Source organism: Odocoileus virginianus, chromosome 8, assembly GCF_023699985.2.
Source record: "Odocoileus virginianus isolate 20LAN1187 ecotype Illinois chromosome 8, Ovbor_1.2, whole genome shotgun sequence".
Classification (NCBI taxonomy): domain Eukaryota; kingdom Metazoa; phylum Chordata; class Mammalia; order Artiodactyla; family Cervidae; genus Odocoileus; species Odocoileus virginianus.
The window spans coordinates 25,723,240-25,750,955 of NC_069681.1; the positions used below are offsets into that span (position 1 = coordinate 25,723,240).

The following is a 27,716-nucleotide window of genomic DNA, read 5'->3' on the forward strand; positions in this document are numbered from 1 at the left end:
TCAGGTGTATAAGAATGTGGCTGATGGGGGTGAGGGCTGAGCCCTCTCTCCGCTCCCCCTACCACCCCCCCGAGATACTCACGGGAGGGCCTGGGAGCCCGTGGAACCCATCGAGCCCGGGTGGTCCGGGGATGCCGTCGCCACCTTTCAGCCCTGGAACGCCTGGGACACCGGGCTGGCCCCGCTCACCTGGCAGAGGAGCACGGTGTGAGTCTACCCTTCCAGGGCCAACAGGGGGCAAACGGTCTTGGACCCGCCGCCCACAGAGACTGACCTTTGGTGGTGATGGTCCTGGAATCTCCCTTCATCCCTTTGGGCCCGGGAGGACCGACATTACCAGGGGCTCCCTATGGAAACAAACACACAGTTCCTTCTTTCTCCACCCTGTGCGGGGCCTCCGAGAAGACAACAATTCCCGTTCCTACGACCTGAGGGCCTTTACCTGGCATCAAGCCCAGAGCTGGACACGTCTGTCCCGGCTGCCCAGTACCACAGCCACCAACCACCAAAGGCCACGGGGCACTTGAACGGGGCCGGTGGAACTCAGATGCTGACTGTAAAATTTTAAGTAGCTAAAACTTAAGGGACGTAGCCACACATGGCTGGATGCAGAAAGTAAGAACATTGCTGCTCAATGTGTGGTCCGCAGGTGGGCAACTCCGGCCTCCCCGGGAGCTTGTCAGGAAGGCAGAGTCTCAGAGCCCAGCCCAGGGCCGCAGAAACGCCATCCCCAGTCACAAACTCTTTAACTTTGGAGAAGCGATCCTCTACCACGACTTCAAGGCTGCTAACTCAACTATAATTTTGTAGAATCTGGGCAAATAGTAAGCCGCCAGGTATGAACGATGTTTGTGATCATTCAATATTGAACAATAAGAGTATTTAATCTATAGCTTGTCTTCCTAACTGAAATCAAGGTTGAAAAAAAAATCATACTTTAGAGACAACTCAAGTTGGGGACATTCACATTTAAAGCTGTGAAATCTAGTTTAGGTCTTTCAGTGAGCAGAAATGAGCAGATGAACATTTCAGGATGCATTTAAAAAAATTATTTATTAGCTAGTTTCAGCACGCCAGAACCCTTAGTTGTGGCACACGGGGTCTAGTTCCCTGACCAGGGATGGAACCTTGGCCCCCTGCACTGGAAGTGCAGAGTCTTAGCTACTCGACCGGCAGGGAAGTCACAGGATGCATTTTAATGTGCGTGACGTGCTAGTTTGGGGCAAGCCTTGGTTGCTGGTATTTGTAAGAATACGGGAGATTTAAGTGTTGGTTTAAGTAAATGGAATGTTTCAAATGAAGTGTTCTTTTCTCCTTAAAAAGTCCACAGATGCTTGATTTATCGATTTTGTTCCTTGGCAGAAAAGGGTGACATTCTCTCTGTATCTAGAACAAAGTCTCCCACAGAGGCAGGGCATGACTCGGAGGTTCCGGGCAACTGGATGGATGCACGGCTTCACTTACTAACCGACTTCTGTATTTGAGGTGCTCTGGCAGATCCTATCAGTAAAGATACCAAACCACAAAAAACTGCCTGAGGCATTCCTGCTGCAGATATGTAAGCATACAATCAAATGCAAGATGTGGCTCGGTGGTAAAGAATCCGCCTGCCAGTGCAGGAGACGCGGGTTCATTCCCTGGGTGGGGAAGATCCCCTGGAGAAGGGCATGGCAACCCACTTCAGTATCCTTGCCTGGAGAAGCCCATGGACAGAGGAGCCTCGCGGGCTACAGTCTCTGGGGCCGCAAAGAGCCGAACACAACTTAGTTACAATACCTGAGACGTTTGAACGCAGGTGCTGTGGGTATGCATGCAACACAGCTGGGGAAAGCACATGCTCTTGGGAGACATTCCATGTGCATAACATGAGATCCACCTGGCTTCTCGGAATACTCCATCACTTAACGAAGAACTGAACATCCTGCCAGTTCACCATTCCTCAGTTTGGATTCACACCATGCACGCTTTTTCTGAATACTTGAGAAACTTCTACATGCTTAGCCAGGATTTGGAGATGATGTCATTTTTAAACTAGCAGGAAATGTAGCACCTACTATGTCCAGTTGGATAAAAGCATTTGTCTTCTGGGAAGTCCCAGAGAATGGAGCAGAGAGGGGCTTTAGACCTCATTTTCACCTGCAGAGCTCCCTCAGCACGAAGCAGTTTGAGCAATGACCTGCAGCTTGAGCGGCTGCACGCCGCCTGCATCTCGACACCGCGCCAGGTGGTTCTAAGCATCCTTGGCCGGGGGTCCTGAGCAAACACTAGTCTACTGCTGAATATACAAAATGCTAGATGTTCCGCTGTACGAATGTCCCGCAGTTCTCTTTTTAAGTAAAAAATAAATAAAAAGTAGTTTGTCTCCCCCTGAAATTTGCTTTGAAATCACTAGTGGGTTAAAACCTGCCACAGAGAAAGACCTACTCCAGACCATCTTTTCTTAGGCTGTGAAACGAGGCCCACTTAGCTGGAATCCACAGGCAGAAAGTTCCACACATTTATCCAAAGTACATTCATGATTTACTTGGATGTCTCGCTTTTTATGGAGTGAAGGGAGCCTTCATAAAACACTAAATCTGAAGTACAGACAGGTTTCTTTTTTTGAGATATAACTCATATAAGATTAACCATTTTAAAGCATATAATTCAGGGTGGGTTTTTTTTTTTAGTATTTTCACAAAGTTCTGCAACCGTCACTATTACCTAATTCCAGACCATTTTCATCACCCCAAAAAGAATCAGTCACTCCCACTGTCCGTCCTTCCAACCCTTGGCAACCACCAACCTACTTTCTGCCTGGATAGCCCTGCTCTGGACACTTCACAGGAGTGGTATCACACAGTACCTGCTGCACCGGGTCTGTCCTAATTCACTCAGCACAGTGTTTCTGAGGGCACCCACTGAAGCACGTGCCAGCACTTCACGCCTCTGGATGAATGAACGACGTTGCATCAGGTGGGGACGCCACGTCTGCTCCATCCATTTAGCACTTACGGGCACCGGGGCTGTTTCTGCTTTCCAGCTAGGGCGTGAATGCCGCCGTGAACGGCAAAGTGCAAGTTTCGGTGTGGACACCTGCTTTCAGTCTCCTGGGTCTGTACTTAGGAGGCGACTTTTGGGTCACGTGACACCTCTACATTTGACCTTCTGAGGAAGCATCAAGCTGTTTTCCACGACAGCTGCCCCACCTCACGTTCCCACCAGGAAAAGGTTTAAGCGTCCCTGGGAATACGCAGCTTTTCTTGAATGGCGCCCTGGGTGCCTAAGTGCTGCTGCTCTAACGTGTGTGATTCAGTAAATGGAAGCCGGGCGGGGGGGGGCGCAGGGTCAGGGGTCAAGGTCATCTTGTCGGTCTCATGGCAGATCTCACCTTGAACCCGGGGAAGCCAGGGAGGCCGTGCTGGCCGGGGTCTCCTTGGCTGCCTTTACTGCCAGGCTGCCCGTTGATGCCTGCAAAGCCCTTGGGTCCTGGCAGCCCCGGAGGCCCCCTGATGAACTGGTCTGCACATTTACAGTCGCCGGCGTCACCTGCAATGTGGGGGAGAGGGGGCGCCGTGCTGTTTATCCGCGACGCGCAGGTACAACCCTCCTGGGGCTCTGCAGGGGGCAGGAGGGCATGGCGGCAGGGGCTGGGCTGGGAGGGCCGCACTGCAGGACGCGCCCACCCTGGTCCTCACACCCCTGGAGCGGGGAGCGGGGCTGGGGGTCTTAGCGTGGTCTCAGAACCAGCGGGGGGTGGGCTATCGCGCCCCCTCGCCCCGGCCTGCCTCACCTTTCCATCCTTTCTGTCCGCGAGCCCCGGGGAACCCGGCGGAGCCAGGGAAGCCCCCACCTCCTCTTGCTCCTTTCAGGCCGAACAGGAAACCTGAGGGGAAGACCCACAAGGACGGCATGTCAGCTCAGCCCAGGGCCTGGCGCCGGCTTCCTGCGAGGGAAGGTTTACAGCCGTATCTCCCAACAGACTACCACCCCCCGCCCAACTCCAGCCCAGGCGCTCTCAGAAGGACACAGAGACTTCCTTTTTGTGGCCACTGCTTCCAGGGCTGGAAGACACGCCAACACCTGTGATTTCAGTTTTTCCATTAAAGTCTACAAATAGACATCTTTACTTTTCAGAAATGTTGAGTCCAAAGAGGAGTTGTGATTTTTTTTTAATCATGTATTTTACTTATGTGTTAAAGACTTGAGATCGCCATGACCTCTGGTTCCCAGAAAGACAAAGACCCAGAGCAAAAGCAAACCATGAAAGGGATTAAGGGGAACTCCTCCCTGCTCTGTCCCCGGCCTGGAACAGGTGCACCTGGGCACAGGCCCAGGGGCTTCCACCCTGGGTGCACACACGTCCACACACGCCCACGTGTAACCGTGTGGATAACCTGTGACCCAGCCCCTCCCCACCTTCCCATCACCGGGATGGGGACCCTTCGGGCGTCCTGCTCGTCTGTGGGGCTCTGACCATTCCAAGCAAGGACGTCTGAGCTACGTGTTGAGAAACACTCTAAAAGCCCAGAAAACGCCGTGTTCTGCTCGAGCGGAGCGCCATCTTGTGGCGGGAACGAGGTTGTACATCCCCGAGAAGCACCACGGCAGGGTGCTGACGCCCAGGGTCTGGCTGTTGGCGTCGGTGGAGATAGACGGGCCCGGCTGGGGCCTGGGGAGGGGAGACCCTGAGTCCGGCTGAGGGCTCACCAAGCTGGAGATGCCCGGAGACACGCAGCGGTGACAAGGTGTCCAGTCACCCGCCGGGGGGAGTCTGCGGCTCAGCGTACGGGACCAGGCTGGGGACGTCAGCAGAATAGAAATGCGCGAACAGCCTTGGCGAGGGCCAGCCCAACAGGCCGGCAGGACGTAAACAGCCTCGGTTGCCCGTCAGCCCTTACTGACCCCATCCTTCACGAGGCTGACTACGCTCTGGCCCCACAGAGACGGCACTCCGCACCTGGCACTCGCCCGCTCCACACTGCATTTCAGAGAGAAGGTCGGGGCTGGGAGCCTCAGCGACACTGGACCCGGTTGCTGAGTTGCCTGATGCCAGCTGTGGCCGTTTTGAAACTTCGCAGAAAAAAAAAATGCAAGACCTTCAAGAGGCTATAAAACCTCACCCTATTCTTGAGAAGGCGTGGGGGCACAGTTCTCGAGGCGCTAGCCTGCTGTGTTTCCCCTGTGCCTGGCAAAAATAATAAGGCACTCTTCTATTTCCTCTGAACTCTGTCTCTGTATTTCTATTTGGCATTGGTGGACAGGGAGCCAAGATTCTGGCAATGGGGATGCAGTTGGGGACAGCTGGTACATCAGCTGGTACATCATGGTATTAAACTCCTGTCAAAGCAGGAGTCTTCTGGGTGGAGAGACATGGGCAAGGACTTCCTTCCTCCACGGGATGGTGGGGGGGAAGAAGGGAGGCCCAGCAAAGGAGCCTCGGAAGGAAGGGGAGAGACAGCCGAGCCAGAGAAGAGTGCGTGCTGGGGGTGCCGGCCGGGGGCTCTGATGGAGCAGACGGTGCCCAGCATAGGCTCCCTGGGCCCTGGGGACCAGGTCAAGAGCTTGCCAGCCTGGCGGTGGACTGAGGGCTTTATGCTATGTCTCCAAGTTCTCCTGATGAGTTAGGAGAAGCTAGTACTACAGGGAGTTATTTAACCATGGATACTTCAGGGCTGCTGGCTTTTAAAATCTGAGATAGACACACTGTGGTCGTCTTCACACCGTTCGCAAGTCTAGCCAGAAAAGGCACTCTGGGGCTCCCTGAAGGCGCACCTCTCTCCCCCTCCTTCCTATGCTGCCTTTTCTTCATCTGATAAAGTAATAATTTCAAGCGAGTCCTAAAGGATAGCAGTGAGCCTCTGTGATCTTTCCAACGTGATTTTCCTGAGGTGGCTGTAAGAAATCTGGCCGTACCCTAACTTATCCTAGAGCACAATGGAACTGCCTCAACAGCCTGGTTGATCGAGCTGGAGCTGGGAGTAAGCAGATGTTTAGTTCAGAAAGAAAAATGCCTTCATGGTTTGCTTTTGCTGGAGCTGCGAAAGACTAAAATTTCTGGTTTCCATCAGTAGCAACACAGAAAGCCGGGTGAAATGCAGATAACAAGAAAAGAATCCAAAAATTTGTTCCAGGGGAAAGGCTGGAGGGCTCTGGGACTCAAGATTATCAATATTACATTATGACTATTCACAAAACTATTTTAAAAGGCCATTATGCTTGACTACTTTTTGTACAAGAGATTGCTTCTAAAAAGTGATTTGGGAACAATGTGTCTCATGGGTAAAATGAATACTTGAAGGAGAACTAAAGTTGTGTGCTCTTGAACTTTTAAGTTGATAAATCTATCAGACACCATTCCATCTATTTTATAAATTCCTTCTTCAGTTAACCATATGGACCAGAAATTAGTTCACGTGTTTACAGACGACTTCTGAGTAAGTTGTAGATTTACTAAGTAAGATTTATGAAGCCAGATGGTATGTGTTTGTGTCTTTATAAAAATGGAATTTAGTTACAGGAAGGATGGCAAGGTTAGCCTTCCATCACCATCTTTTAAAGAGGCATATTTATATGCTTTTATTTTTAATACATCATGTTCCGTTGCCAAAAAAGGGAAAACGCATCAGACACCATTGACTCATGACATGTAATGCTCAGAGAAACTCAGCCATTATCACAGATGGTATGGGAATAAACATTACTGTGAGGATAATAAAAAATATTAGTGATTACACTGCTCAAACCACTTGGCAAATTCCAGGGAAATATCTGTACCGAAATTTTTCAAAAGACTGTAAGAATCTGATTTTTGCAGTTGAAGGGAAATTGGGAACACAGAACCCGAGTAACTCAGAGGACAAACTGGAACCAGAGAGGTAACGGCTGCCTTCTGCCCCCAACGCGCTTCTCACGCCTCCGAAAGTTTCTTCCCAAGAGGCAGCAAAGGGAGCGACAGAAGCCGCGTCTCTGAATCTCCCTTTTAGCTGGACCCACACACTGCGGTGCTGTGCGTGGCCGCTCAGCTGTGTCTGACACTTCGGGGCCCCACGCCCGACAGCACCGGGGTCCAGACACTATGCCCGTCCAGTCTGAGGCTCAGGCACCCCCCAGGGCTGCCGTGTCTCCCCAGGCGCTCCGGCCACTCCTGGCGTCAAGCATCGCCACCTGCTCAGCGGCAGCTCTGGCTCGAGGGGGCCCAGAAGGCAGAGCCTCAAGTCTGCCCCGCGCGGGTCAGCCCAGGGCAGGGGGAGTCACGGCAGGCTCTTCCTGTCTGCACCCCGGATGGCCTGCCACCTCTGTGCCCACCGCCCGCTGCCTCGTCCGCAGAATGAATCAGCAGGAAAACCCGAGTGAGAACGCGGCTCGTCCAGCCCCGTCATCGGACGCCCCACCCCCGAGTCTCCCTCCACTCACCGTCTGGGCCGGGTGGTCCTGGGCGCCCGGGGGGGCCGCGGAGCCCTGGCTTCCCGTCGGCCCCCGGGGGGCCGGGGTACACCGCGGAGAAACCCCGTTCTCCTGTGAAGCCTTTGGGTCCCATCTCGCCTGGCAAGCCTCTCTTCTCATCTGAAAACCCAACAGTGAACATAGCCTTGTGAGCCCCTGGGATTCAGCCACAGCGCTGCTGTGCCCCGAGACTCCGGATACCCCCTTGGACCAGTGGTTTATGGTTCAGCCAGCGACCTAAAGGGCCATGCCACTGGTATATTTCATCAGCATTGTTCCACTCTAAAAACCCCTCTGCCTGCCCCCAGGGGACGGCCCGAGAGCTGTTAGAATGCTTGGCGAAGACGTCGGAGGAAGCCCGTGCTCCTCCCAGCCAAGAAACAGACAGAACCGCGCATGTTACCGTCAGCAGCGCATCTAGCCTAGTTAGGACACAGCGGCTCTGTGACCACATCCAGACGACCCGAGTGCAGGCACGCTCGTGCCAGCCGAAGGGGCAGAGCACCAGCGAGGGGCGGGACTCGCAGGAGACCCGAGCGCACATCTTAGCTTTGAGGCCACGGAAGCTCGCTACCTTCGTCTCCGATGGACGTGCCCGGCCGGCCCGGCAGACCGGGGTCTCCTGGCTCCCCGCGGGCTCCTGGCTCCCCGGGCTGTCCTGGGGATCCCGGCTCACCTCTGACACCTGGAACCGAGACAGACACCCCGCGATGAAAGGACCACTGTTCAGGCCTCGGGGCAGATGCTCACGCTCTTGTTGCAGGTAAAGGACTGATGCCCTGTCCATCGCACGAGGCGTGCAGGGCCCAAATGTTTCATCTACGGTGGCCCCGCCATCAGGGAGCTCAACCTCAACCAAACAAGGCTGACATTCTTGCTGTTTAGTCGCTCAGCCACGTCTGACTCTGTGCGACCCCAGGGACTGCAGCCCGCCAGGCTCCTCGTCCAGGGGATTCTCCAGGCAAGAAAACTGGAGTGGCTTGCATTTCCTCCTCCAGGGGATCTTCCCGACCCAGGGATGGAACCTACGTCTCCTGTATTGGCAGGCAGATTCTTTATCACTGAGACACCCGGGAAGCCCAAACAGATATAAAATTCCTATAAATATTATAAAACGAGACAGGCACAGGATACCAAAACAATACAGGGAGGTTTCAAAGGACGGGAGGGTTATTTGTGGGGGGGGAAGTCTGACTTTGAGGGACCACGGAGAATGAAAATAACAGTGGACAATATTTCTGAGCTCGTGAGTGTGCGGGCTCAGTGCTACAGGCTTGACCAACATTCGATTCCCACAGAGGCGCGCGCCTGGACGGCACCACAGCCGCTGTGGCAGAGGCCAGAGAGGCAGCAGGCCGCGCCATCTGACAGCTGACACGGGCAGCGGACAGCGGAGGAGGTCAAGGGGAGGACGTCCAGGGGGCACGTCAGCCAAATGGAAGGCCCAGGGCGGGCGCGCCCAGAGCTGGAGCAGAAACCAGGGCTGGTGCTGGGCCGCGCCCACAGAGGCCTGGCAGGCACGAGGCTGGGCTTCTGCGGTGCTGCTGCGGGGGGCAAGGCCAGAGCCCACACGAGGCGGGTCGGAACGAAAGCCTTTCCCGGCGGAGGGAAGCGGGGGGCGCTCCGTGCCACCCCTCTCATCCCACAGGGAGGGAGCGTTCACGAGACGGGTTCTCTGAGGTTAAGTGCTGAACAGAAAGTCTTTCCCCCGAGCTCATGGCTCTGGGTCCACCACAGACCACAAAGCCCGGGAGATGTGAACGCGAAGAACGCACAGCACAGACCTTTGGCCACGGAAGGATGCGGGGAGTAGGCCGGCAGCCCGGGGGGGCCGGGGTCGCCCGTTTCTCCCTGGAGAAGGAAGAGAGGGAAACGAGAGGTGAGCCGCCCTCTGCACCCGACGGCTGCTCCCAGATCTCAGAGGATGAGGAGCCGGGCGGAGCCTGTGCCCAGCCCTGAGACCCTAGACGCTGCCCGCACTCCACGCCCGCGCTGCGGTGGCGCCGGTCAGTCCAGCCTCCCGGCTGCCAGCCGGCAGAGGATGGGGCGGGCAGGGGCCCCTCTCACCCTGAGACCCTGTCAGACACCAGGAGCGGCCCGGGGACCGCCTGCCTCCGGGAAGACTCCTCTGCGTTGATAGCGCCGTCGGATCGCCCGTGAGGGTGAGCTGGGGCTGTGTGCCCACACCCGATCTAACACTGTCTGGACTGTGAGGCCCAAACTCCACGAGCTGCCTAGACGCCTCTGAGCCTCTCCAGCCCCAGAAGGCCTGGCCATGAGCCCTCTGTCCTCATCAGCAGTTCCTCGCCTGGTGGGATGCGCCCCCACCTTGCTGGGTCCCCTGACAGCTGTAGCAGGTGCGCCCCAAGTCCTCAACCCCCTGCGCCCCCCACGGGATTATTCATGGCAACCAGGGCCCCCACCTTCTCACTGCTGCAGTGTCCGCTCGCTCAGCCCCCTCCCCTTCTCCCATGAGGGTGCACAGGAGGGGATGGGAACAGCACCCAGAGGAAGGAAGTGAGAGCCGCCCCCGCCCCCCCAGAGGAGTCCTGGGCCCACCTTGGGTCCTGGCAATCCGTCAGAGCCTTGGTACCCGTCCAGTCCTCTGCTTCCCTGCAGAAAAGACGTGCGGCGATTATTTTACCTCTGAAATATAAAGGAGTGACCGCAGTACATCGTATCTACCAAAATCAACCGTCCCTGGGATTCTCCAGGCAAGAGCACTGGAATCTACAGCCATTCCCTTTCTCCAGGGGATCTTCCTGACCCAGGGGTCGAACCTGTGTCTCCCGCATTGCAGGCAGATTCTTCACCATCTGAACCATCAGGGAAGTCCAGTAAAATCAACAATTGGTTAAAATCACCTTCTACCCACTTGGCGCTCAATTTTCCCGGATTTTAGTTTCAAACGTGTCTTTTTAAAGTTGCTTTGTTTGAATCAGGACTCAATAAAAGTCAAACCGTGACGTTTGGCTGATAGGTCTCAGCTTGCTTGCTGCTCCGCCTTCCTATCTTTTTAGTACCTTTTACCTGTGGCTGCTGAGCAAACAGGGTCACTTGGGTGTGAACGCCCTACGTGGGGGCTTGGCCCACTCCACCCTCGGGGAGCTGGCCCAGGGGCTCCTCGACCCCCACGGTCTCTGGACCACGAGTGGTTGTCAGGTCTTGGGCCTCCTCAGGCTCAGGTTCGTCTCTTGAGTCAGATGTGTTTCTCGGAGGGCCCTGAGTCCTTCCTGCTGAGTCACACTCACCAGCTGCCCTGATGTCTGGACTTTAAGACTAACCAGAGGGGTGGCGCGCTGGCAACCCGATCCACCTATTAAAACCATCTCCCAAGGTGGGTTCCGAAAATTTTTAGTTGATACCAACCAGAAGCGTGGAGCCTCTTCAGTTGGAAGCTTTTGCTCTTGACTTAAAAATCTCTGATTATAATGATTGCATTCTAATTCCCTTGAATACTTACTGAAAGGCAAGGTTTACCCTTGTGGTCTGCATCGTATCTGGATAGGTATTTAAAGCTTCAAAAAAATATCTAGAAATTTATTCCTTCTTGCAAAAGAATATATATGCTAAGGCCCCCTAAAATCAGAATGCCAATGGGATAAAAATGTGCATTATTTGATTACCTTACAGGATATTTTGAAATCTAGGAGCATGCATGCTGAAAGCTACTTTGTTCAGAGTGAACTAAGATTGGCTTAATTCGGTATTTTATGTTGGGCCTCTGGTTTAGACTGACTCTCTTTCACAGTAAGTGAAGACAAACTTCTCTGATGTTAAAAGTGACCTCCTGCCTACTGACTGCCCCACGACACAGGCCAGAGCCTGGATGGAGCCTGGGGCGACCGTGGGGCCGGTGACCAGGCAGGCTGTCCGAGCCGTGTCCAGCAAGACCCAGCCAGCCGCTCAGACGGTGCTGCCCGCGTGGACGGGGAGCCCCGAGCAGCGCTGGGCGGGAAACACGCGTGGAGAATAGCACGCTCCCTCTCCCTGGATGAGCTGCAGGCGTGTCAGCCCGGGGTCTGCGGCGGGCGGGGCCTGAGTGAAGACAGCTGTGACAAGAAAGGAACTGTCACTAAAAGACCTGTTTATACATCTTCTCTCTCGTAAGATCAGCATTCAGACAGCCCCACGCCTGATCCAGATTCATAAGACACTTCTCACCGAACACTGGCTTCCTACAAAGCGGACCAAAAAATCTGTCCGGGGAACCCGGGATAAAGACAACAAACTGGGTCGTCGCTGAAGACCCAGTGTGAAAACGTGAGCGGTCAGTAGATGGAGAACGCAGGTGGACGGTCAGCCACCACGCCGGCCACCTTCTTACAGGACGCTGCTGCTGACACAGGAAGGCCCAGACTGGGAGCCCCAGGGGTCGTGGCCAGTGGGGGGGAGGTGATGGGTGGCCTGGGGTGGGAGGGACCCGTGCTGGCCTGCCAAACGACAGAAAGTGCAAGCGAGCTCCTTCACACTTCAGAGACGATCAGGGAGGGATCATTTCTGCTACTGCAAATATGGGAAAGTTAAGGGGAGGGTGTTTTTTTTTCTGGGATGCCTCAGTCTTCACATGTGACAAGTGTAAGATGTTTCAGGCCCGGACTAGATTGCATTTCATGCCTCAAACTTACTTTCTGTCCTGGTGAACCTTTCTCACCGTCGAAGCCGGGGGCACCCTGGGTTGAAGAGAAAACAGAAGCGGTGACAGGTAAGAACACGCACCGACCTATCCTGGAGGGCACGGTCACGGCACCTGCCTGGGCTAAATAAGTAAACACTTTGCTGTGACAATACTGACGCCATCTAAACTTCCCTCTCCTTCCTGGAGGAGAGGCATCATTTTAGCGACACTTTCACCTAACGCATCCTGGCTGTGACTTAAAGAAACGTGGAGAAACCCATAAACACAACACAGTCAAAATGGTACAGCCAGAAAGCACCCTGCACCTTCGTGCTCCCAGAGTCTTCGTTCTGATTTTTGGAGACTGTGATACTTGTCCTTAGGGTGGCTGTGGCCAGTCACCCCAAGGCCCCTGTCTTTGCCCACCTTTCCAGCTCACTGAGGGGTGGCCTGGGCCAGCTGACTGAGCTCTGGCCGGTGGAGGGCGGTGTGCCCTCGGGCCAGGAGTGACAGGCAGCCGAGCCTCCTCAAGAGAAGACTTCCCCTCACCCCACCTACCCCACCAGGGACATCTTCCTTGGACTCCTGGGGCAATAAGAAATCGGGCTCGTTGTTGGAGACAGCCTCCGTTTCTGTTACCACCGAGTCATTCAGGCTAATACAAGCAGAAATGTGTCTGAGTTCTGTTCATGTCCCTCCCCTAAAGGGGGGAGCACGGTCTTAAAACCCAGTTATTGGGTGACGTGTCCGTCAACGCAGGCTCAGGGTCGGAGCCGACAGTCCACGGAGGGGCAGGACACTGACAGTGAGAGTCGGGGATCGGGGTGTGGGGCAGACCTCTGCACTTCCAGCTCAGCTCTGCCGTGGAGCGAGGGCTGGGGGCACAGACGGCGACGTCACAACACGCTGCTCGGACACGCAGCACAGCGCCGGCAATAGAGCCGGGGTCTTATGACAACTGTGCCGAGGGGAGCCTTTGAGAGCTGTGAGTCAGTGTGCTGTGGATCTACCACACGCGCTATCGTGTGCCAACGATACTTCAACAAGAAATGAAAGCAAAATGAAGTCTTTCCAAAAGCCGGACAATGCAAAGCAACAGCAGGCCCAGAAGGTTTACCCGTGATCCCGAGAAGCCCATGATGCCTTCTTCTCCCTTCAAGGAGATGCCCTAGGAGAGAACAGAAAGACCCACTTCACGGTCTGCCTGCTCTGGGGGCTCATTCTTAGTGCCCCCGCTGCGGCCAGCCTGCCTCTGCCTCTCCGGCTCCACGGAGGACGGGCTCCTAGGATGTCTGCAGTGGGCTGGGACGGTCATCCACCTGGCACATCACTGGTCATCGTCACCTGGTAAGTGGTGACGGGGAGCACTGGGGGTTCGTGGGCAAGTGGGACCCAGATCAGGGAAGGCAGAGTGATGACATGGCTGGACCCTGGCCAGGAAGCCGCCACCAAGCCCGCCCGGCCCTTCCCTCCACGGAACTGCTCTTCTGAGTGGTCTGGGCTCATTTATGAAGTTCAGAAGAGGGTGATCAGCCAGTGCTGACTCTGCAGAAAGAAGACATCCTGACACTGTTTTCTGAAAAACAGCGTGAGAAACGATCACCCTTTCCTGCCGCAGATGAGTGGACTGGAGATCAGAGCAGTGGGTTGTTACGCCCCGGACAGTCTAACATTGTGTTGGGACCCCCGAGAACGTGGGAAGCACCGGTGAGAAGAAGCGTCTTTATTCCTTGACTTACTATTCTCCCTGGCTCTCCCCCGCTTCCTTTTTCACCCTGTGAAGACACGAAAGACAAGAAAGGCTCATTAATTCATGAATACTATTTAAAATGGGTCAGGATTGATGACATAAGGTGCAAAGTATTTTATAAAACTGCAAACAACGAATATCAACGGCTTGTAACAAATGACTCCCTAAACCTTGCGGCTTCAAAATTCAAGGGGGAACATGTGCTATTTCTCTTGGATTTTTCACAACATAGATGAAACTGTGTGTTATTCTGATGTGACTGCAAGGCCGTCTCTTCTGCCTGTGACTTTCCTTCAGGGCCCACGGGGGCAGGGCACATGCCTGGGGACAGCCCCAGTGATAACAGAGGGGCTGGGGGACGGCCCCAGTGGTAACAGAGGGGCTGTCATCCGATAATGAAACAGCGGGAGGTCATTCAGGCGATGGGGGGGCCTCCAAGGACACGGCTCATCAGGAGCGTGTTACAGTCCCAAGTGAGAGTGGCTTTAGAAAGCAATGCCAGCTTTATTTCTTTCAAAATAATTTTCTGTCTTTGCTTTTGGCTGTGCGGGGTCTCCACTGCCGCACGGGCTTTTCTCTAGCTGCAGTGGGAGGCTCCTCTCGAGGGGCGCTGTGCGGGCTTCTCATTGCGGTGGCTTCTCCTGGAGCCGAGCGAGGGCTCCAGGTGCGTGGGCTTCAGCAGCTGCAGCTCCCGGGCTCTGGAGCCCCGGCTCAATGGTTGTGGGGCACGGCCTCAGCTGCTCCGTGCCCCGTGGCGTCTTCCTCCACCAGGGACTGAACCCGTGTCTCCTGCACTGGCAGGCGGTTTCCTTACGACGGAGCCACCAGGGGAGCCCGTGATGTCAATGCTATAGGCTCAGTTTTCCCCGTTTCTCTTAGTCTAAAACGGGGAAGGAAAGGCGCGATGGGTCCGTTCACTCATCAACCCTAGAACAGCTCCCAGGATCCTGCAGTTCCACACTGCCCCCTGCAGGCTGGCCAGGTCCTGGAACCCATTCCTTCTGCAGTTCAGGCCAGTTTAGTCGCTCAGTCGTGTCCGACTCTTTGCGACCCCATGAATCGCAGTACGCCAGGCCTGTCTTTCCATCACCAACTCCCGGAGTTGACTCAAACTCATGTCTATCCAGTCGGTGATGCCATCCAGCCATCTCATCCTCTGTCGTCCCCTTCTCCTCCTGCCATCAATCCCTCCCAGCATCAGGGTCTTTTCCAATGAGTCAACTCTTCGCATGAGGTGGCCAAAGTATTGGAGTTTCAGCTTCAATATAAGTCCTTCCGATGAACACCCAGGACTGATCTCTTTTAGGATGGACTGGTTGGATCTCCGTGCAGTCCAAAGGACTCTCAAGAGTCTTCTCCAATACCATAGTTCAAAAGCATCAATTCTTACGCGCTCAGCTTTCTTCACAGTCCAACTCTCACATTCGTACACGACCACTGGAAAAACCATAGCCTTGACTAGATGGACCTTTGTTGGCAAACTAACGTCTCTGCTTTTTCGCATTCCCTCTTGGCTGCAGAAAACAGGGAAATGTGATTCAGCTGCTTGATGATCTCAGCAGGGATTACACCTGCTCTGGCCTCACTCCACCCCGGCTCCTGTCCTGACACTGGATGGGGGCCCTACGCTGCTGATGGTCAGGTCGCCCCCAGGAGCCAGAGTCCCTCCTGGATCCACCCTGAAGACCCAGAGGCCCTGTCCGGCCTGGGGGTCCGGGGCTGTCCCGCTCTCAGCTCGGCTGGCACACGGCCGTCCCCTCTGGGCTCCCGCCAGCCTCTGCCCAGGCTGCCTCTGTCAGCGCTCAAGCCGCTCCTAACACCGCAGCTGCCCAGACTCACGTCCCCCACGGGGTCGGGGGGGGCCAGCCTGCCCTCTCCCACCCGTCCCCCGGCATTCACACCCATCCTGACAGATGCTCGAGAGGCAGGGATCACGGTCTACGTTTGGGATTTTTGCTTTGGCTCCCGTGACCTTTCATGGTGCGTCTCACCCTGGTCTCCACCCTGCCGCCCCACGAGGTCAGAATTCTACCAGGTCACTGCTTCGGTCTTTATGAAGCACAGGGGACCCGGAAGGCTTAGGACGGGTGAACGGTCTGTCTGAGTGAATGAGTGATAGAGAAGGGTGTTAATTTTTATTTAGACTCCAAGAGGATGCTTTTCATCAAACAAAACATTAACAGAAACTACAAGAGTCAGAAATCTGACTTTGACCCAAAAAGCCCACAGGGACGCTCCCTGTCAGCAAAATGTAGGCTTTCTTTTGCTCACACGGCTCCGCATCCTGGCACTGAGCTGTGCTGTGGCCACTGGCTACGTCTACACTAGAGACTGAAGACGGAGCTGAGACCCCTAAATGGACCCTCGCATTGGCTCCACTTCGTCACGATTACGAACAATGATGTATTGAGAGGCCTGTGACTGATCAGTGCTTTCAAACGCATAATTTGCTACTTCGGTGGGGAGGGCATTTCCACTTTGAGTGTGACTGTTTGAATAAGATAAAGAAAGCTCCTCTTCCCTCCTCCTCCCGTCAGCTCACGGGCGGCCGGTCCTGCCGCAGCCTCTTTACCTTATACTGCTCCGGCAGGAGCTCATACAGGGGCGTGGGCTTCTCCACGTAGCCGTTGTCCGGGGGGATCCCGCCGGGTCCCTGCAGTCCCATCTCCCCCTGTGAACGGTTTAGCAAAGCCGCTGTCTTTAGACTGAAGGACACGATCGAGGATGAACAAAAGCACAATCCCACCGCAAACTGCTGTTCCTGTCTTTGCGTGTTACTTATCACACGTACGTCAATGTTAATACTGTTACAGTCATAAGATAAAGATCATATATAAGCCTGGGTGGCAGGGGGTTTAGGAGAGAATGGACTCATGTATACGTAGGGCTGAGTCCCTTTGCTGCCCACCTGAAACTACCCCAGCATTGCTAATCGGCTGTGCCCCAATGTGAAACATTTAAAAAAATGTAAAAACATCATACAGAAGAAAATAAGAGTAAGGTAAAATCACTTGATTTCCACTTGCATTAATAATCATTTAGAATTTATGCATATAAGCTGTTGAGCTTGGTCACAGTTTGCAGTTGCATTTGATTCGGTGGAATTATCTCCCTATGACGAACTTATATACAAGGACGTTATTTGGTCTGGAGGCCAAATGTTTCGGTGGTTCTTGCTATGTATTAGGCTACTGCTTTCTAAGACTGGTACCCAAGACATAAATCAGAACGGGCGTCCCAGGTGGCACTAGAAATAAAGAATCCACCTGCCAATGCAGGAGGCGAAAGAGAAGCAGTTCAATCCCCGGGTCTGGAAGAGCCCTGTCTTACAGATCGTAACCACCGCTGGAGCTGTCTGCTAACCTGACACTTCACAATGACTGTTTCCTTTCAAATGGTGTGTGTGCAGAGCGCCGCAAGATAACTGCATAAAACGAAGACATTAGAATGAGCTGTCAGTATTTCCTAATTCAATCTAGTAAGTTTCCTTTACCTTTTCACCTTTTTCTCCATAAAAACCAAGTCCTCTGTTGCCCTGAAAGACAAATGGCTTCTGTAAGTTTAAAGTCAATAATCACAGTGAAATGGAATTATTTCTTTTAGGAAAAGAAACCTCATATCTATGTATTTGCAACATCACTGGACAACTATCCTTGCATAGTATTCTGGCTTCAGCTCCCAGGAGCGAATTAACACAAAAGGAAAAGAAACATCTCTTCTTTCGCTATTGCCGCATGTAAACGGTGTACTGAAAGTCTGAGTCCAGGTATCACATAAAATGAACAGGAGCAAATCGAGACGCTGTACCAGTTGCAGAAAGTGGCCCCTCCCAGCGAGCTCCAAGCGCTCACTAAGACTAAACCTTAAATGATAAAAATTCTGGGTTCATAAAAATGATACACTAGTGTTTTAATAAAGCTCTGCTTTTAAGGAATTTGTATTTTGTACTTTAAGCAAAACCTGAAATACAGGGGGCTAAGAACAGTTGTTCTGTCACCCTTGGAGACGCTTCGCCACTTGCTTATATATTTTACTGCTCAAATCCTGATGACCAAGAAGCTATGAGTGATTTCCTCCTGGAGGCCCTAAGCTTTGACAGTCCAGGGCCCCTGCTAACTTCCCCTCAGTCCTCTGGACCACACGGTGAGTCTGGACGTCATCGATGGGGAGAGTGTCATATCCTTGGGCCGAAGCCTCAGGGCGAACAGGTGATGGAGCTCACGTCTGATCCCAGGCCCTCCAACTCTACAGGTAGGGGTCTCAGAGCGTCTCCTCGGGTTCTGGGCCCTCTGGCTCAGAATGCAGCCTCTTCCTGCCTGGGATCCCAATCTGAGGACCGTGATTCATACTCTCCTCTGCCTCAGACTTTCTCACTTTGGTAAATTAATCCTAAATTTCACAGGAAGAAGTCCTAACCCTCGTAATGATGGTGTTCTTTGAGTTTAGCCAAACTTTTCATCATCCTTTCTGCTTCCGAGACAGACTGGGAAGGCACCCTGGTGTGTATTTGACGGTTTCATGAGGGGAGCGTCCACGCGTGCGTGGGAGGGCTGACCGCCCGCCAGGAGGGCCGTGGGACAAACCACGCGCGGCTCAGGAAGGCCCTCCGACTGCCCACGGCTCCGCCGTCTTCCCGGGGCTCCTGTCCCCGCTGAGAGGCAGGATCCCGTGGGGCCCACCTGATCTCTGTCCGTACCACACAGCCCCCCGCCTCTGGTGCCCCGAGTTTCCACAAATACAAACAAAGTCTTTCATTAATTTTTGCTTTCTCTTTGCTTCCTTCCCACCTGGCTGGGGAGCTGAAATCAAAGCACAGAGACGCAGCCAGGCGAGACGAGAACGAGATATACTTGGGACCCCGACATCCCCCTGCCTCACGAGCCGGTGTCTAGGGCACCAGGAAGTGACCTGCTGGAGGCCTGGGGCTGTTTGTGCTGCAGCCAAGTGGGGATCTGAGGCGACCCGGGGCTCCCCGCCCCGTCCTACATCTGCATCTCTTGGCTCTGGGCTGTTCCCAGCAGCCCTGGGCGGCCCGACGGCAGGGAGCCGGGCAGGGGGGCGGGCAGAAGCCTTAACGAGCTCCAGCCGCAGCCGGAAGCTGAGTCAGAGATGATGGGAGCTGGGGTCGGGGTGGTGACAGCTGAGGTCCCCGGGCGGCCGGGAGATGGGGTTTCTGCGGGACAGGCCTGGGAATGGGTGGGCCGGGGAGGCGTCCTTGGCCATAACACAGGCCAAAGAGTGGTTCTGAAATGTTCCTAACAGTAGCCCAGTATTTCTGACTCATGTCGGGGTTTGACCAAATACATCCCTCGCCAACCTCCTACGGCTTGTCCTGGAGATTTGTTTAACTTTCTCAGGTCACATTAAGCCCGAATGGTGCCCATGTTCCTAAGAAGCCACCAACTTTGCGGTGCTCCAGCCCACTGGACCGTCTTTCTCTGATGGAAAGAGGACAGGGATGGGCCAGAGCCTGGCCTGAAGCTCCCTGAATACACCCCCAGAGGCCGGCAGTGCGCTCTGGGAGGGCCCGCCTGCCCCCAGCAGGAAGCAGGCCGTCAGCTCCCTGCACAGCTCCAGCTCTGCCTTGCCCCAGCTCGTGAGTGAGCACCGTATGGATGAGTAGGGGTTGTCCCCATCGTGCTCCGCGTTTCTAATCAAACATTCGCCAGCTGGATTTTCATGTGGCCACAGGAATGCTATGTGATTTGCAGACAAGTCATTCCATGCATCCACTCACTCAGAGACTTCATGTGGCCGTCAGGGGCACGCATGGATTATTCTTGGAGTTTAGAGCCTTGTCTTATAACTCTACGAAACAGTCCTCCTCATGAGACAAACGATGTGCTTGTCAGCCAGGTAGTTCCACGGTCAAGAAGCAGACAGAGAAGCACGTGAAGCCCCCGCCCCCGCCCCCTCCCCCACCCTGCCCCCAACAACTTACTGGCTGCCCTTTGGGTCCAGGGGGTCCAGGCGGTCCCTGCACAAACACAAAGAAATCTGTCAGCTGTTTTCTTTACCCCAGGACCCAGATGACATCTGCTCGGGAGCCCTGGGAAAGCCGTCCGCTGTGTGTTCAGCACACCGGGGAGGATGTGAAGAGCCTTCCAGCACATTCATCTCGGCGGGGACGCGGGGCTGGAGGATGGGGGGTCGGGCCCAGCTCTCAGGGTCCGCTGGCTGCCCGGGCACAGCTGTTCCTGGCTTGCTTTTCTGTGTTCAGGCTTTTGACCTGGTCCGCGTCCTGCTAAAGCTGGCTCTGCTCCCTCTGCGAGGCCCCAGGCCCCGCTCCTCCAGAGACGCCCCCCAACCCCGGCCTCCCGTGCGCTCCCCCGCCCAGCATCGTCTCGCACTGCGCGCTGCTGGGCCGGCGGACGAGCACGCACAGCGTTCATCTAGGTCCGGCCACTCCGCGGGGCCGGGAATCCGCCCGCCAGGACTGCCTCGTGCTCCTGCAGAGCAGCCCCCGTCCACGCCACACCGAGGGTAAAAGCTTGACACGTGCCTTAGAAGAGCCAGGCGTGTTACGCAGAAGCAAGCGGATGGGGCCGGGGGCTGTGGGAGGCCTCAGCGGTTCGCGTGAAGACCTGGAGGCTGGCACCTCGGCTCGGGGAGGCAGGGCGCATGCTGCCGTTTCTTATTTCCCGGAACTGTGTGCGTAAAGCAGGGGACCCTCCACCCCGTGGCCCGTGTGCCGCAAAAGGGCAGCTGCATGTGCACAAGGGTCGAGAGCACCTCGAAACACGAGCCCGTCTCCTTCCCTTCGGCCAAATCTCACGGCCGGAGGGCTGCTGGGAATACAACCAGCACGGCCCGGGAAAACTGTGCTTCGTAGAGACGTGATCTGTGGTCTGACGGAAGCGAACGCGCACTCCCAGCCCAGCTGCTGGTGTGACGGACCTGCCCTCAGACACACACCTGCCCGCTGCGTCTCCGCATTGGCCGAGGAGCGGGTCCCACGCCCCCGTCGGCGGCCACCCCAATCTCGGGGCATGGTGTTCTCTGAGAAGGACTCTCTCACCTGCGGCCACAGCTCTCCCTGAGTAATTCAAGGCCTGTTTGTCTTATTAATAAAAAACGTGGAGCAGGGGAGAGTTGGCACTCTGCAGGAGCCCATTCACCTCCTGGTCCCTGGGCAGCGGGAAGGATCTGAGGCGGCCAGGCCTGGGACTCAACCTCCTCGGGGCAGGCCCTCCTCCATCCAGGGGTTCGGCTGCCAAGCCTCACTCCTGATTAGACTTGCAGAAGGAGGGAACACCTGTAGACCGCCACTCAGGGGGGCCCAAGGGTCACTTGGTTAACCGATGTCCAGTATCTCACCTGTCATGATGGCTGTGCCCAGGTGCAGTGAACCTGCTCTAAGGCCAGGCCAGCTGTGGCATCCCATCCCTGCTCTAAGGCCAGGTCAGCTGTGGCCTCCCATCCCTGCTCTAAGGCCTGGCCAGCTGTGGCCTCCCTGCTCTAAGGCCAGGCCAGCTGTGGCCTCCCATCCCTGCTCTAAGGCCTGGCCAGCTGTGGCCTCCCTGCTCTAAGGCCAGGCCAGCTGTGGCCTCCCTGCTCTAAGGCCAGGCCAGCTGTGGCCTCCCTGCTCTAAGGCCAGGCCAGCTGTGGCATCCCATCCCTGCTCTAAGGCCTGGCCAGCTGTGGCCTCCCTGCTCTAAGGCCTGGCCAGCTGTGGCATCCCATCCTTGCTCTAAGGCCTGGCCAGCTGTGGCCTCCCTGCTCTAAGGCCTGGCCAGCTGTGGCCTCCCTGCTCTAAGGCCTGGCCAGCTGTGGCATCCCATCCCTGCTCTAAGGCCAGGTCAGCTGTGGCCTCCCTGCTCTAAGGCCTGGCCAGCTGTGGCATCCCATCCCTGCTCTAAGGCCTGGCCAGCTGTGGCCTCCCTGCTCTAAGGCCTGGCCAGCTGTGGCATCCCATCCCTGCTCTAAGGCCTGGCCAGCTGTGGCATCCCTGCTCTAAGGCCAGGCCAGCTGTGGCCTCCCTGCTCTAAGGCCTGGCCAGCTGTGGCCTCCCATCCCTGCTCTAAGGCCTGGCCAGCTGTGGCCTCCCTGCTCTAAGGCCTGGCCCAGCAGAGCCCATTTCCTCCTTATGGATGCACTGGACACTGATCTGCTTTGCTCGGGATGACAGACCTCCGTCTGCTGGTCCCCTGCGGGGCTGGGAGAGCTTCTGCCTGACTGGAAGGGCTCCAGACCAGCACCAGGCCAAAATCTGACCTAGCTGGCATTGAGTCTTCGCTCTTCAACCTTGATGGCGGCAGCACGGACAAGGGATGGCCTGGGTGGTCTTGGCAACCACACGTGTCAGGCACGCGTGAGGCCTTCAGCAGCGTCCGCACGGCCTGCATCTCGGAGGATGTTCGACAACCGCAAGGGTGAGCACGTGAGCCTGGAACTTACCGGTCTTCCTGGAGCTCCAACTGGACCCATCTGTCCTATGGGCCCAGGGCGGCCGGGAGGCCCCTACGGAGAGGCAACAGAGAAGGCGGTTAGGGAGGCAGAAGCGGGTGGAGCCCGGAGCCCTTCAGGTTCGGCCGGGGCTCTTCTCTAACAAAGCAATGCTTACCTGCATGCCGACCAGTCCGGGCTCTCCAGGTGCCCCCTAATTGAGAAGAAAGAGTTTGAAGAGTTTCAGCTTTTAAGAATCTGTGGACTTAGTTGCATTTTACTGCAGTGTTGAAAATAAGCCTATAAAACACACCCGCTGTCTAGGGACTCGGTGATGTTAATTACCTAGACAGCTGCGCTGTCATGAGTAGGAGAAGGGCGGGCCCGCAGTTCGTGTAAGACGGCCTACAGCCTGGAGGCCAGTGAGAGGACCTTGAAATCAGTGGAGACTCTGGCTTGTTCCCCCACTGTGCATCCCCCCGCTCCACGCAGAGGTCACTCTGTTAATGGGCAGTGTATCGGGGGCTCGGTCATGCCCCGTCTCTGCCAACTTACCCTGTATTTGTCGCGTTCCTGTCTGGGCAGAGCGTAGGGCTCGCCTTTCTGCCCCTTCGGTCCTTGGGGCCCCTAAATGCGTGCACACGGCAGAGAAAGAAAAATACAAGCTGTCCATTAGCACTCAGCGCAGTGACGTGATTGGAGCCATTGGCTGCCCCCTCTCGTGGGCGATGTCCAGCTGTCCTTATGGCCAAATGAGACTGTTCTGAACGTCCATCTCTACCTTAACCACGAGGTGAGACTCTTACTTTCATATTTACCCAACAGCATCTTTCTTAAAGTTAGAAGAGAAATATTTGATAGGATTTAATTTTCAGAAACCCAAGTAAACGTTCAGCAAATGAACACTTTCCTCTCCCGACCTGTCCTTTTCTTTGCAGTAATACTGTTCTCTGCCTTCTTTGCGTTCGCATACTAAAACATCGACCCTCACACTCTGCAGCACTGTTTGTGGGAGAGATTCCGGGTCATCCGTCAAAAATGGGACTGTGTCAAGTATACTGCATTGGCCAAAAAGTTGGTTTGGGTTTTCCGTGACATCTGAATGAACTTCTTGGCCAGCCCAGTACATGATACACAGGTACATAAGTACACAGGTCTTTTAATATCCACATATAAAACCTGTATTTTAAAGTGATGGATATATTTATTGATAACGAAAGCTATGATATTAGAACAGAGCACAGTGTAGCTTACTGATAAGTTGAATCACATGAAAAAGAAACAACCAGTGAATGGGGAGCTGGAGCGCAGAAGTGTGAAGATAACCAGAAATCGGCCAGCTCCAGGGAAATGCAATGAAGATTGTTATTGCTGCCCTTCCCACACCTTAAAGTGTTTTTTAAATAAAAAGTTCTGCCACAAAGTGTTAGTTTAACCCTGAGTTTAGAATATATTGGTATAAGGTAGCAACATATTATCAAATAAGATTGTTTGTAAAGACCCTAAAAAATAAATGAGGCCATGAAATAGATTATATGAAAGTTCTTCCATTTAGAAAAGTAAAGTCTACCTTGTATATCCTGGAGAACAAAATTGTTTGTTCATGTCACAAAGGATGTTAGAATCTAATAAAAATGATGACTAATTGAGAAGTCTGTTCAAGGTTTAAGCTTTTTAAAATTTTAGTTCCACGATTCCACTATTATTCTTGCTATTTGAATGGGAGGAAGTGGTGGTATGCTAGGGAGACAAACCCATCACCTTCTATTGAGCGTGCAAAGGACAGAGGGGAAATAGCGCTCTCGAGTCCAGCACACCTAGATGTGGGCAAGATGTCTCAGCAGCGGAGGCGTGCTCCACCCTGCCTGCTAACCGAGGGTGGGCAGCCACGGTCTCCGGGGTGTAAAGGCGGCCCTTTCTGGGGTGTAAAGGCGGCCCTGGCACGCGCCTGCTCCCCCACACCCAGCACCATCCTGCAGGCAGGAGGCAGCCCACCCTCCTGAGAGACCTTCCCTGAGACAGTTTCTCAAGGGGGTCCCCGGCAGGCTCTACTGAAAGCGAGACCTTTCCTGCATCTCCACCACCCAGACTCTGAAGCCAGCCAGCGGGGCAGGCTGAGCGCTGCGTGTACTCACGGGGGGCCCGAGGAAGCCGCCGGGGCCCTGGGGTCCCGCGGAGCCAGCGTCACCCATCGTCCCATTGCAGCCGTCATATCCGGGGGGTCCTCTGGGTCCGCCTTGCCCGGGATGGCCCTGGGAACAGACAAGCCGTTGAGTCTCCGGCCCCCAGGGGCTTAGGTTTCCTGTAACTGGGATGAGACAGCTTCAAACCTTCTCAGAAGAGATGCCTCTGAGTTCCTCATCTCTCCCTGAATTATCGGTCTGCTCTGGGCCTTCCTGACTACCCTAGACTGGATCTGAGACATTTGAAATTGCACGCCAACCTGATCTTAATTTGAGCTTGTCCTTCAAAGGAAAATTTCAATTCTCTTGAGCTAGATGTCCATCTTGTGTTCAACATCTAAGCAGGTCTATTTCTGGATGATACAGCTCTTAGGTGTTACTACATATAAACTTTGCTTGTGACTTCTTTTTTAAAGTTCATTTATTTTTAATTGAAGGATAATTGCTTTAAATATTGTGCTGGTTTTCTGCCAGACATCAACACGAGTCAGCCACAGGCATACATGTCCCCTCCCTCTTGAAACCCCCTCCCCCCTCCCACCCCACCCCTCCGGGCTGTCTCAGAGCATCGGTCTGAGCTCCCAGAGAGAAGCGTGGAAACATACAGACCACCACACGTAAAACAGATAGCCAGTGGGAATGTGCTGGAAATGATTCTAAGCAGCTAAAAGTACCGGGCCCCTCAAACTCTATGTTCATTAGGTGCTCAGATATAGTGGTGGCATTCATGTTAACTTGCTGTGAGCGTCTCTCAGACTTCGGCATCAAGGAGACTTTAGCAGCCCTGATGTTCCAGAGAAAATGACCAGGTATCTGTTTACCATGATCACCCCTCCAGGTGATGATCATGCCCTCCCTAGTTTGAGAAATATTTGCTTCTGACATGAAATGAGCATGAAGTGGGAAAAACCAATGGAAACACAGCACCGATCAGTTACAGTTTGTTCCCACCAGGTCACTCCATCTAATGCAGACTTCTGCTTCCACAGGAGCCCACCAAGGGGCAATCCAAGAGGCCAAAAAAAGTGGGTTAAAAACGGGCAGTTTCATCGGAGGCAGCTGGTAAGAGAACGCTTTGGTTATTTGTTTAACCCTTGAAATCTGCAAATTCTTCAGCTCTGCCAATTTCTCAAGATTCTGACTCACGCGCAAGTTATTTCCTTAACCATGCACAGCTGTGTGCTGTCACCGATGTGTCTGTTTGAGCCCCTCCCAGGGGACACCCGGGATCACAGCCATGCGGGTCTCACGTCTTGGTGGGGGGGGCTTCCTTTCTTCAGCTCTGCCTCCCGCTGCAAAAATCCCCTTGAATGTGGAGCTAAGGGAAAGCGGCAGTTCTCTGTGCCTGCCTCCACTCATACCCTCCCCCTTTCTTCTGTAATCGGGCAGCCTCACTTGTGCAGCCTGCAGTGTCTGTGTGTGTGTGCATGTGTGTGTGAGCGTGATGACAGATAACACATGTGGGGCAGGTGTGTGCATGCGGGTATGAGCATGCTGACAGGGCACAGGCATTGGCATGAGTGTGAAGTTCTGGAGGCAGATGTCCTTAAACATCAGCTGTGCAGGGATGGAGCAGGTCTGAACGTGGGATAAACACATTTATCCCGGAGGCCGAGATGGGCAGGAAGCCGTCCCTGGGAAGTCTGCTCCCGGGCCCGAGGAGGAGGCTGTGAGTCAGGCTGCTCTGTTTATTTTCTTGTGCCACAAGAAGTAAAGTAAACTAGGTTAGAAAAACACATTTTATTGCATTCTGAGATTTTCTCATGGACGAAGCATGCCTTTGGTCTTCTCTCTGCGTGGTTGCTACCAAGAATCTGAGACGCTGCAAGACTGCAGGGCCGTCCCTGCTCTCAGCAGGACGGCTCTCTACTCAGGTGGTTCTCAAGTTCAAACGCAGCGTAAGCCTGGCTCTTTACGGCCCATCCGTGCCGCTTGCCGCCTGTCACTGCAAAACAGTAACGAGGGGCTCCCCGCCCCCGGTCCCCTGTGCGGCCTTGCAGTCCTGGGAAGCCCAGCTTTAGCGTAGCAGCCTCCAGGCCAAGTCCAGAGGCCATTTAAAAGGAAGCAGTTTGTCCAAGAGATGACTGGGTTCCAGGGGAAAAAATTTTAAAAATGCACATATAGCCCCACAGGGTTTGTTGTTATCAAAAGAAAGGGGGACTAGTTAGATATGTGTCTGTATGTCATAAATGAATTGCTCTGAGTGTATACAGTGCTCTTAAATTTTAGTCTTATGACAAACTTACGGGAATTCCGTTGGCGCCAGGGTATCCCGAAACACCTCTTGGTCCCTGGAAAGAAGGCAACAGGCTTAAGGAAGGCCGAGACACCCTCCCCCCCGCCCCCCAGGAGCGGCGCCCACGCCTCTGTACGCACCACGTCTCCCTTCGGGCCTGTGGTCCCGGGGGCTCCCCTCTCCCCCTTGTCACCTTTGCGGCCTTGCAGTCCTGGGAACCCCTGTAAGCCGGGGGGCCCGGTGTACCCCTGGGGGCCCACTGGCCCTGGCTGGCCCTGCGGGAACAACACACGGTCAGTGTTCACAATTCATAACCACACACGAACGCTTCCAATCGTGCTGCTTTTGAAACTATACTTTTCATGCTTAAAGCGCTATACTCTGTGTAAATCACCATCTTCTTCCACGACAGCCACTAAGTGATTTCTGGCTGAGAAAGTAACAGAGCTCAAAGGGGGAAAACACTAAATGTGAGACAAAAATTATCCTCAAGTACTAAAGTGAAGTTACTGTGAAATGCTGATATTGGGTTGGCATGAAAGAATCAGTTTACTTGACTTAAAAAAAAAAGAAGTCCTTTCAGTATAAATGAAGGTGCCAGACAAATTCCCAAGATCGTCTCTGTCTCATATAATGCACTCAGTAGGTATGGAGACACAACTAGCATCCAGATATCAAAGCGACCCCCAGTTGTTTAAGTGGTCAGACAATCTCTCATCCTCTACACACACACACACACACACACACACACACACACACACGGAACACACACATGAGTACGTGTGCGTGTACAGAGAAAAATGAAAGTTTCTGAAATGCAAAACGTACATCCAAACCATTGCTGCCATTCAGTCGCTAAATCGTGTCCCACTCTTCCGCGACCTCACAGACGGCAGCCCACCAGCCTCCCCCATCCATGGGGTTTCCCAGGCAAGAGTACTGGAGTGGACTGCCATTTCCGCCTCCTGGGGAACTTCCCGACCCAGGGGTCAGACCCGCGTCTCCTGCGTTGGCAGGCAGATTCTTTCCGCTGAGTCAGCTGGGAAGCCCTCGCATATCCCTTAGGATGGCTGTCGTTTTAAAAAAGAAAAGACGAAACTATGTGTTGGCAGGAATTTG

At 54.3% G+C, this 27,716-nt stretch overlaps 1 protein-coding gene across 1 annotated transcript in view; it reads right to left on the bottom strand.

The window, feature by feature from the left end:
* The window catches only part of COL4A2 (collagen type IV alpha 2 chain), a 160,532-nt gene that overhangs the window by 28,152 nt on the left and 104,664 nt on the right, over positions 1-27,716 (bottom strand). The window contains exons 5-24 of the mRNA XM_020913460.2: positions 26,738-26,872; positions 26,608-26,652; positions 24,314-24,430; positions 22,734-22,805; positions 22,357-22,392; positions 22,191-22,253; positions 19,735-19,770; positions 17,287-17,328; positions 16,366-16,464; positions 13,783-13,818; positions 13,161-13,211; positions 12,054-12,098; positions 9,985-10,038; positions 9,210-9,276; positions 8,000-8,110; positions 7,396-7,545; positions 3,773-3,865; positions 3,371-3,528; positions 275-347; positions 83-189 (exon numbers count right to left, since the gene is read on the bottom strand). Of these exons, the coding sequence (XP_020769119.2) occupies positions 83-189; positions 275-347; positions 3,371-3,528; positions 3,773-3,865; positions 7,396-7,545; positions 8,000-8,110; positions 9,210-9,276; positions 9,985-10,038; positions 12,054-12,098; positions 13,161-13,211; positions 13,783-13,818; positions 16,366-16,464; positions 17,287-17,328; positions 19,735-19,770; positions 22,191-22,253; positions 22,357-22,392; positions 22,734-22,805; positions 24,314-24,430; positions 26,608-26,652; positions 26,738-26,872 (1,590 nt within the window). The remainder of the gene's footprint in view (positions 1-82; positions 190-274; positions 348-3,370; positions 3,529-3,772; positions 3,866-7,395; positions 7,546-7,999; positions 8,111-9,209; positions 9,277-9,984; positions 10,039-12,053; positions 12,099-13,160; positions 13,212-13,782; positions 13,819-16,365; positions 16,465-17,286; positions 17,329-19,734; positions 19,771-22,190; positions 22,254-22,356; positions 22,393-22,733; positions 22,806-24,313; positions 24,431-26,607; positions 26,653-26,737; positions 26,873-27,716) is intronic.